The sequence below is a fragment of the Alexandromys fortis genome, unplaced genomic scaffold (assembly GCF_014885135.2).
Source record: "Alexandromys fortis isolate MF-2015 unplaced genomic scaffold, M_Fortis_MF-2015_v1.1 scaffold_299, whole genome shotgun sequence".
NCBI classification, from domain to species: domain Eukaryota; kingdom Metazoa; phylum Chordata; class Mammalia; order Rodentia; family Cricetidae; genus Alexandromys; species Alexandromys fortis.
Window position 1 is genome coordinate 844,346 of NW_026068187.1, and position 11,508 is coordinate 855,853.

An 11,508-nucleotide genomic window follows, 5' to 3' on the forward strand; every position below is an offset into this window, starting at 1 on the left:
TAGCCTTCTTGTACACCCAGAGCTGCTCCTCAGGGTCCTCCATGGTCGCTGAGGGTCATATTTGCCTTTTATTGTTTAGCACAGGGCCTGCTAGGCTCCAGAAGATCCTGTGGGCTAAGAAATCTGTGGGAAGACAGGCCTACCCTGACCTGAGCATCTAGGCTGTCAATTCCGGTGATTCTGTCCATTGTCTGGAGATCCTCAGTTTAGATAGACAGTTTTGTCCAGTGATCAGCACGTGGCAGTTGCAGCAAATTGTGGATAGACGTTGTTGTGTGCCCATTTGTCTTCTGTCTTCTTTGGAGGAAATAGAGTGATGCTGCTAGGAGCCAACCTGTCTCTTTTTGTTATGTAAAGGGTTTTTTTAAATAATTAAATATTTTAATATAATATTCCCCAGATCTCTGAGCAGTTGAGGGCTATTTACTGGGTATAGATAAGTTATAGAATCTGCCTGGAGAGCTGGGTCCAAGCTTTACTGTAGTGGCTCTCAACAGGTAAAACAGGGTTGGATTAAATATAAAGTATTTTTATAAGAGTCTTAAAAGTACATACCAGTTTAAAACATGAGACTTATTGCTTTGTAGTCTGGAATGGGATACAATGAATAGACAATTATAACATTTTACAGCAAACATAGGTGCATTTAAGTTACATGTATGTACACATACACACAGTGAACAGGAATTGGGCAAAGTGGATATTTATTAAGTGGGTTATAGAAGGGAAGGGGAGAGGGTGGGAAAAGGGGGATGAAGAAAGGAACAGAAAAAGAGAGAGAGAGAAGAGGGGAAGAGGAGAGGAGACACAACAGCCGCTACCTCATTGGGAGAAAGATGGACAGGGAAAAATTCTGGCTGCAAGACAGGGGAGGGAGTGGGCAGGGCTTGTATTTTAAAGGGACAGGAGAGATTATTACAAGTAGTATTTTGAGAATGACACTGATTCTGTTTCCAGCACACAGTCCTAACACATGTTACTCCATCATATTCTTGGGCCTCTGATATTGCACATAAAGAGTTTCATCTGCTTTTCTTGCAGAAAGTCTGTATTGTGACTACTTAGTCCCCAGACAGTGATCAGAAGCAATTTGGGGCTGACAATCATGGAGACTTGTGACTCTCACCCTTCTTAGTGTTTCTCAGGTAGACAGGAGTGGTGCCTGAGCATCTCTACCAAAACCACTTATGAATCATAATAGACAAGGGAAATCAGTGGTGCTGGGGAGAGAGATGAAAAAGACTGGTGGTTTTAGAAAGGACAGCACCCCAGGCCTGGGATCACTAAGCCAGAGCAACTAGGGTCATCTTTCCCTGGTGACCAATCAGCTTAGAGCCTCACATTGTGCAATGATTATAATTAGGGATAAACAGTTTGTGTGAAGTCCCTTTGCATTCCTTACCCTCATGCGTAGATGTGTGTGATGTCATGTCTCATGCATACATTCATATGGAAAACATTACTCAAAGATATTAGGAAGTGCCTCCCTGAAGAAGCCTGCTTTAAAAGTGTGTATTGACTCCTAGACGGGGCACTTATTCTCATTGGCTTCCCCTGTTGGAAAAGATCATCTGTTTTACAAAGGCACACTGAGGAGTCAATGAGATAATGTGAAATGCTTGACAAACTATTTCAGGGATGATTTCCTCTGTGGCTTATCCTCAGAAGCTTGTGACATGTGCAGAAATGACTGTATAACCAACAGATTGGGGGGGAGGTGAGGGAGTGGGAGAAGGGGAACGAGGGGGTACTGTGGCTGGTATGTAAAATGAATAAAAATAAATTAGAAAGAAAGAGAAAATAAAAAATTAAAAAATAAATAAATACAGCACAGAAAAAAGTCTGCTCACTGTTACTGTGTCTGGGTCTCACTTACCCTAATCTCCTCCCATATGGAGAGTTAGCCCTGGGGACAGATCTGCAGGTGACCACAGCTCTGACTGAGCCACTGCAGGCTAAGAGCAGACTCTGGGTGCTGCAGCCAGGCCTACTGGCCTCCAGCTGCTGTGAATGGAGAGCCAGAAGTCTGGAGGCTTTGTCAAATAATAATTTACTGCCTTATCCACCTGCATTTGTGATATATAGCATCTGACTCATACTTAAGAGCTTAATCTCTGGGTGAGACACCACACATTTTGGGGATTAAAATATATATTTCTGTCAAAACCATTAACGTTCCCATTGCCACAGTTCTCCCTGGGAGCTTGAAATACAGCTGTGACAACTGTCCTGTTTCATTGCATGCACTGAAGTGATGTGGGACCAGCTGCCCAAGTGCCCACTTGGCAACTCAGTTCTCCTGCTTATGTTGCCGTTGTCTAGTCTCTGCATCTCATGCTGTTGGCATACCTAGTAATTCTCTTACTAATCAATGTTCTTACTGAGTTTGTAAATACACACACATATTAAAACACAAACAAAAAAATTCCCACAAAGAGGCAAAATTACTAACTTTAATATAACAATCTTTTGTTTGTGCTTGTGTGTGGTTCTATGTGTGTATGTGGTATATGTATGTGATGTTTGTGTGTGCACTTACCGATGACCATACATGTGTATGCATGAGTGTGGAGGCCTGAGGTCAAGATAATTAAAGATACCACTAAAATTTATTTTTAAAAACGTGTTTATTTATTCAAATAATTATTGAATTTGATGAATTTCATACTAATTTTGAAGGAATTTATTCTAATATCAGACAAATGAGATAAGAAGAGAAGACTAGGATTATTCACTATAGAAAAGACACCCACAAGGCAATGGACTAGAACCCATCAAACAAAAGCAACACTATCCAAAAAGATGAAAATTCCAGGTACTTTTGCCCATTACTTATAAAACATCGGTGTGTGTGTCCCCATAACAACAACAAAGGAAAAGGGTAGCTGTGGGTTTAAAAGAGAGCCAGGAAGGATATTTTGGAAGGTTGGGGAGATGGAAATGATATAATTATAATATGAACTCAAAAACAAAAGAAATAAAAAATCTCTTTTAAACAATTTCAAAAGAACTCAAATAAGTACAAAACAAAACACACATACAATACATTCAGGGGCCACACAACACCAGAGAATGTTTAAATAACCAAGGAAGAAACCATGCCAAACCCAAAAAAACAGAGAATATCAACTATCAATTGGTCTGTAGTTTCAGTAAATCAAATCATAGCTTTAGGAGCAATCAAATAATATAATTTTAAACAATGTCAAGTAAGTAGAAACTGAACCTTCTTTCAGATTGGGAGATCATTGCATCATTGTTTATGGCTATTCAAAGGGGTTGGAATGAGAATAGAAATGAGAAAAACAAATGAAAATGACTAATTTATTTGGTACTTGCTCTGGAGCACAGAAACAAAAAGCCCATTGTTTCGTGAATTACTTCTGCTTAGAGCACAGTTGTGTTCTTGCATTCCATAAGAAGAAGAAAATTAGTCATTATAATAGAGAGACAGCATACTACATAGAAATCCCTAGAAAGTCAGACTTTGACTAGTCAAGATGGTTATACTGCTTGACACTGACCTGCAGAACTCACAGTCAGAGATAGACTTTCAGTCTTCCTAAGCAAGGTTGCATGGGGTAGCTGATGACATGGGTGTGCTTCTGCAGAGGCAGAGACATGGAGCAGATGGCATCTAGATCTCATAATTCTGGAAGTCAGAAGTTGAGTTGAGAAGAGCTGTCATTGTGGACACCCAGGAATCACTTCCTGACCTCTCCCAGTTACTAAGACCTTTGGAGCAGACTAAGGAAGATCACAACAATCTTGCCAGGTGAGACAGTGGCAGATCCCTCAAGTCATGTGACTTCACATACCTAGTTGTGCATATTTCAGAGGGCAGCTCCCTGGAGGGTGATCTGTAGCATAAGGAATAGCTATTTATAAATGGAAATATCATCAATAGCATTGGTGAAAAGATTTAAGATCATAGAGTATCTAATGTACAAGATGGGTACAGGTAAAGAAATGCAAAACCCCAGCCAGATTTTTAAGGAAATTATTACAGCTTCATGTCAGTGACATGGGACATTTAAAAAGTCAGTGTGATGATCCATGTACAAAAGGCATATAGGAAATTAAACAGAAAAGATCAGGTAAGAGATTCACCACCTCATGTTACAAGTAAAACACCAACTACACAAATCAAAGAAAGTATATGGAAGAATACCTACTACATAACCAGGGAACTAAGAGGATTTATTATGTACAGTTCTCTCTTGCTCCCCCTCAATCTCTCTCCCTTTAAATATCTATCTATCTGTCTGTCTGTCTGTCTGTCTGTCTGTATGTATGTATGTATGTATGTATATATAGATATTATTGCTATATATGTGTGTAGATATATATGAATATATACACCAATAAATTTAATATACCTATAAATGGACTCGAGGAAGAAAATCACATGATCACCTCAATAGGCACAGAAAACAGTTTTGAGGATCCAACATTAATTCACTATAAAAGGCCTGATGAGCCAAGGAAAAAAGGAAATTCATCTCAACATCATAAAGGGCATATACAACAAACCTGTACCCAACATTATACTAAATGGAGAAAACCATGAAACATTTAAACTAAACACAAACACACAACTACATCCACTTAGTCTTCTCTTACTGAATGTAGTGCTCAAACTCTTATACAATAGTAAGTTAAGAGGAAGAAAAAAAGGATACAATTAAAAATACATCAATGTGTCTTTAGTTGCAGATGGCAAGACTCTATACATGAGACCCTAAAACTCCACTGGAAACCTCTTAGAATTGAAAAATAATTTATGAAATGTGGTCAGTTACAAAGTTAACATTAACAAAGCAGTAGCTTTCATATATAGAAATAACAAGCATATTGAGAAAGAAACCAAATCTGATTTACAGTTCCTTAAAACTTATCTTGGAGCTGGGCGGTGGTGGCACGCGCCTTTAATCCCAGCACTCGGGAGGCAGAGGCAGGCGGATCTCTGTGAGTTCGAGGCCAGCCTGGTCTACAGAGCTAGTTCCAGGACAGGCTCGAAAGCCACAGAGAAACCCTGTCTCGAAACCCCCCCCCCCAAAAAAAAAAAACTTATCTTGGAATACATGTAATCAAGGAAGAGAAATATTTCCATATTGGAAACTCTTTAAAGATTGAGTAACTAAAGAATACACTGGAAGGTGGAACGACCTTTCATCTCATGGATTGAAGAATTAATACTGTAAAAACTATTTACTGAAAGTAATCATTAGATTCAATACAATCTCCATCAAAATGTCAATGTCATCCTTCACAGAAACTAAAAAAAAATTTCAAAATTAATTTTCAAGTATAGAAGACCACAGATAGTCCAAAATAATTATGGTACAAAGAATAATGATAAAATTATCAAGTATGGTGATATTTCAAGTGACAGTGCAGGGTCATAGTAACAAAGCCATCATAGTACCAACACAAGTGAAGACATGAAATAGTGGAGTAGAGCGGGGCAGACACAAAGCCATGCAGCTAGAGTCACTTGACTCTTTTTTTTAAAAAAAAATTTATTTATTTATTATGTATACTATATTCTGTCTATATGTATGCTTGCAGGCCAGAAGAGGGCACCAGACCTCATTATAGATGTTTGTGAGCCACCATTTTGCTAGGAATTGAACTCAGGACCTTTGGAAGAGCAGGCAATGCTCTTAACCACTGAGCCATCTCTCCAGCTCAAGTCACTTGACTCTTTCAACAAAATGCAAAAATGCACACTGGAGAAAAACCCTTTTCTACTGAGAAAATTGTATCATCACACATAAAGATTTAACTAGACACTTATCTCTCACCCTGCATAAAAATCAACCACAGGTAGATTAAAACTCTTAAAATAAGACCTGAAAAAGTAACAGAAATACTTCAAAATAATGGCATAGGCAAGAACTATCTGATTGAGATTCAATTGCTCAAGAAGTGAAGCTAACACTGGACAAATTAGACCTTATGAAATGAAAAAATATTCTATGCAGAAAAGGAAACCTATGAATGAAAGACAGTCTACAAAATGGCTCAAAATCCGCCAACTATATAGCCAACAAAGGATTAATGCCCATGATGTACAAAGAGCTCAAAATGCTAAACTAAAACTACTCAACCAATAAATGGAGTAATGAAATTCATAGACATTTCTCAGAAAATTAAATATAAATGGTTGCTGTGAAAAAAATTCAAGAGTGATAGCCATAGGAGAAATGCAAATCCAAATAGAAACTACACTGAGATTCCATCTTACCCCAGTGATAATGCAAGTAGTTATGGAAAATTGACCTACTATGACCAGCTATATACTTCTGAGCATTTATTTACTCAAAAGATCTCCAAGTCAATACAGCACTTATGCAGTACATCACTGTCATGGGGTCTTCTCCACAGATAAACCACAGAACCAATAGCTAACAACAGAGGGGTGGGTTAACAAAATGCGGTATGCATTGGAATTTCTTCCACAATGAAGAAGAAAGTTGTGTTATTTCCAAAGAAATAAAAAGAACTTAAGATGATTCTAGATGAATTAAGCCAGTTGTGGAAAGACAAATATGTATATTCCCTCACTATTTCCTTCATAAATTTATATAAACACATAAAGTTGTATATGTGCATATTACATGAAATTCAAAGTGAAACGCTATAGTCACAAATGGAACTAATGAGAGTGGTAAGGGTAGACAAATAGAGGAGGGTCTGTGCTCAATATAAAATATATCTACTGGGTAGGAATGAGGAATACAGATACAGAATTGCAGAGTCCTGTAGCATAACTCTGGAACTTGGAGTGCCAATCATTTCAGAGAGAGTGCCAAAGTGATCAGCTGGGCAATGAGATACTCTTATGGATCCTTCTGGTATGTAAGGTTAAACCTGACAGGAATCCATTTCCTCATCTCATTTCTAAATCATATTCCAAGCTGGATGCAGCATCCATGAGTCCCACTGCAGAAAGCAGATGAGAAACATCTGTTTTGTCATCACCAGTCACAGGACCACATGCTACCGGGGGCAGGGCCATTCATGACCAACTACTGTCTCACAGGGTAGGGCAGAGCCTGAGATCAGAATAAAAGGACTGAGGGACAGAGCACCTCCATCCACTCACCTTCTGAGGTGCCCACACATCTTGTGCTGCCTGTCATCTTGGTAAGTGTCTACTGGGGGACCCAGAGCATGGTCAATGCAGGGAAGCCAAGAGGAGAGCTGAGGAGTATGGGTGGGCTGGGCAAGGGCGTATTGCCGGAGTTATGCTGGCAGAGCAGTGAGTAGAGGAGAAAAATGAAGGTTGGGTAGGAGTGGTGGAGTGGGTAACTGGGTACCTCTGACTTCTGAATCTAGAGAGGATCATTTGCCACCCCTCCCCCGGGGAGTGGGCCATCAGGATGGGAACCTGAAATACAGAGAGCTGTAGACTTTGATAATTTCAGGCTTGGGAAGTGTCCCTCGGCTAACAGGGCCCTGAGACAGCCTGCAAGGAAAGACTAAAAATGAGGACAGAGCAGCAAGGGATCTTTGGGCTTGGAAAACACCCACAGCCTTGGATCTGGAATTTGAACACAGACTGCTCAGAATTTTTAAGATACAACAGCACAAGACTTGTTATACCAACAAGTCAGCATGGTGTTGAGATGAGTTCAGACTTGCAACAAGACCTGATTCTTACCCCAGGGAATAGATCAGTTAGGTCTTTTATTAAAGGGAGAAAGATCACAAATCAATAATCACCATTTTCCTCTGTGACATCATTATCATCATCAGTTCAGGAAGCTTAGGGAATCAATGAAAATCCCCTAAGAATCTCCATATGAACACAACAGCAGTAGATCAAGCCCAATGGCATTGTAAAAGATGTCCATGAAAGAAAAGCTGGGTAGAGGAGGGAATTATTCTGAATATCACTTCAGACTGTAAAATCTCTCAGCTTAAGACTTATAGGAAAATGAATTTTACAAAGAATGAGCACCTCTTTTCTCCTATTGAAACTTATCAGATAATTCTTCTCTGCAGGCCAGTACTGCAAGGGCCTTGGGGTTTGTTAGAAATAAAGCTGCTAAATCTGGTGTTTCCATGAATAACAGTGATGTTTAGAGGTGAATAAGCTGCCCCAGGATCCTGGGTCTGACGTGTGTGATTCTCCCACAGCTCCTCAGCATCCACCAGCAGAGATGTCCTGCCAGCAGAGCCAGCAGCAGTGCCAGCCCCCTCCCAAGTGTCCTCCCAAGTGCCCTCCCAAGTGCCAGACACCAAAATGCCCTCCTAAGTGTCCTCCTAAGTGCCCTCCTGTCTCTTCTTGCTGTGGTTCCAGTTCTGGGGGCTGCTGTGGCTCTAGTTCCGGGGGCTGCTGCAGCTCTGGAGGTGGTGGCTGCTGCCTGAGCCACCACAAGCCCCGCAGATCTTTCCGTCGCCATCGTCACAGCTCTGGATGCTGTAGCAGTGGTGGCAGCAGTGGCTGCTGTGGCAGCAGCGGAGGCAGCAGTGGCTGCTGTGGCAGCAGCGGGGGCAGCAGTGGCTGCTGTGGCAGCAGAGGAGGCAGCAGTGGCTGCTGTGGTAGCAGCGGGGGCAGCAGTTGTGGTGGAAGCCAGCAGTCTGGGGGCTGCTGTTGACCTTTGCCACAAGGACCTCGGTCAAGCAATGGAGAAGGAATCCATGCATTGAAGATGATCTGCTCCCTCCTCCTTCTGTCCTGAGCCCAGAGATTCTAAGATCACGTGGAAAGTTCTGAATGCCCTCCCTCAAAAGCATGGTCATTCCTTTTCTGTATTACAAAATAATAAAATCTTCCCTGACAATCTTATTCAGACTCATAATCATTTTGACCATCGTCATTCCTACCTGTCAGTGGTTGTAACTGGTGTTCCACAATACTCTGATAGTCCAAAGTCTGGATCGGGAATGTGACTTAGGTAGCCATTCATCCAATAGGGTATGTGCAGTGACACCCCATTCACACTTTCTCACACACAACGAGGACTAGGCTACCCCATATGTTGCCTACAGGTGTTATTATTCTCATCTGTGTACAGATGTGTATTCTCTGCCACTGTATGTTTTGCTCTACTGTGTTCATAATTGCTGTGGTGGAATTTCTAGCTACTGAGAAAATATGTATCCTTGGCATTGGCTATAATGCTAAATGAAAATTCAGACTCTCCCAGTAGACTGTGATTCTCAGGGTTTTTTTTTTATATAAAAAGATCAGTAAAGGCATAGTTTTCCTCATTGTTTTGCTATATTAACTTAAATTCAGGTCTTTTGCATTGTTGAACCAAGACAAGAGCAATGTTTATCAGATTCCAATGCGCAGACAGTTTAAAATCCAGATGTAAATCAAGTTGATGGAAAGACCTCTGTTGGACATCGTATCTAGCAACAACCTCGACCATGTGAGAACAGTCTGTGAGCTCAGCTTCTGAGTAGACTCACTCCAGTGAAGGAGGACATCAGTGTGCTCTTCGTTTCTTGTGTTGCTTCTGTACCAGCCTGAGGAGAGAGAGAGGGACAGCTGGACAGCACTGGCACAGATCTCTTAGGGGTGATTGTAACACTTACACATTCCTGCCAGATGGGGGCATTATGCTGGTAGCCTGAGCAAGTTGGAAAAGAAATTGTAACTCCACAGTGCTGTTGGGGAGTCGACCATACACATCAGCGAAGTCTGCATACTCCTACAGACTGATGGAGTGAAAAGGTTACAGTGGAGATGATATCTTCCGGTATGGCACATGAAACAGTGGGATCAGTTAATTAAACTCTCTTATTTAATACTCTCTGAAAATTCATGAAAGAAGTTCGATCAAATCCATATTTTGTATTCAAAGAACCCAAGTGAGAAAAGTTAAGGAATAGGTACTAACTTAGATATGTGCTACTAAAACAAGAATGGTATTTGAGGATGTTTGGCTCGAGAGCTATAAACCTAACATCTAGGAAAGTTTTCTCAAGCTATCTTAAAAGGAAGACTTTTGAAAATCCATGCTCCCCATGATTTATATCTAATGAATGTGCCACAATTGAAACACACACACACACAAGATGAGTCTCTCTGAGAACAAGAGGGAACACACATAAAACCCCTATAGACATGTATGTTTCTTTGTTAAAACTTAGATGCCTGCTGCTAATGAGGGAGATGAGAAACTATAGAAACCAAGCTTAAGAAACTGAGTAAGGGGCAGGCATTACTGAGGATATGATGTAATAGCTGATGGAAACAGCAGAAAGAGAGTAAAGGAAAAAGGCCAAGTAATGTATAAAGGCAAACCTATCAGAATTAAACCCAACTTCTCAGTGGAAACCATGAAAGCCAGAAGGTCCTGGACAGATGAGCTGCAGACACTAAGAGACCACGAATGCAAGCCCAGATTACTATACTTAGCAAAACTTCCAATCACCATTCATGGGGAAAACAAGATACTCCATGACAAAACTAGATTTAAACAATACCTATTCACAAAACTAGCCCTACAGAAAGTACTAGAAGGAAATCTCCACCCCCCACAAAATAGCTAACTGCACCCACAAAAACACAGGCTAACCTCACACCAGCAAACTTCAAAGAAGGGAAATGTACAAACACTACCATTTAAAAATAAGAGGAATTAACAATCACTGGTCATTAATATCCCTTAATATCAGTGGACTCAATTCACCTATACAAAGACACAGGCTAAGAGAATGAATAAGAAAGCAGGATCCATCCTCTTCTTGTATACAAGAAACATACCTCAACCACAAAGATAGATGTTACCTCAGAGAAAACAGTTGGGAAAAGATTTTCCAGTCAAATGGACCTAAGAAACAATATATTAGCTATCCTAATAGTTAACAAAATAGACTTAAAATTAAAATAAATCAGAAAAGCTGGAGAAGGGCATTTTATATTAATCATAGGAACAAGCCATCAAAGATGAAGTCTCAATCATCAGCATCTATGCCCCAAATAGAAGATCATCCCCATGTGTAAAAGAAACATTACTAAAGCTTAAATCTAACATCAAACCCCACACACTAATAGTAGGAGACTTCAACATCCTACCCTCCCCAGTGAACAGGTCAACCAGACAGAAACTTAACGGAGAAATAAGAGAACTAACAGGTGTCATGACTTAAATGGGCTGAACATCTACAGAACATTTCACTCAAACATAAAAGAATATACCTTCTTCTCAGCACTTCATGGAACCTTCTCTAAAATTGACCAGACACTCAGTAACAAAGCAAACCTCAACAGATACAAAAAAGGAATAACACCCTTTATCTTATTGAATCACCATTGTTTAAAATTAACAACAACACTAATTGCAGAAAGCCTACAGACTCATGGAAGTAGAACATTGTTCAATTCAACCACGACCGGGTCAAGGAAGAAATAGAGAAAGAAATTAAATATTTCCTAGAAGTCAACAAAAATGAAGGCACAATGTACCCAAACCTATGGCACACTATGAAAGCGGTGCTCAGAAGAAAGTTCATAGTACTAAGTGCACACATAAAGAAAGTAGA

General features: G+C 40.3%; 1 protein-coding gene across 1 annotated transcript; it reads left to right on the forward strand.

Annotated features, from left to right (window-relative positions):
• The first annotated feature begins 8,171 nt into the window (after positions 1 to 8,171).
• LOC126492767 (late cornified envelope protein 1C-like) lies at positions 8,172 to 8,609 on the forward strand. Its single transcript, XM_050129342.1, has one exon. The coding sequence runs from the start codon at positions 8,172 to 8,174 to the stop codon at positions 8,607 to 8,609; it is 438 nt and encodes a 145-aa protein (XP_049985299.1).
• The last annotated feature ends 2,899 nt before the right edge of the window (positions 8,610 to 11,508 follow it).

Coding starts and splice junctions, on each gene's coding strand:
- LOC126492767 (XM_050129342.1), top strand. CDS start 8,172: ATGTCCTGCCAGCAGAGCCAGCAGCAGTGCCAGCCCCCTCCCAAGTGT.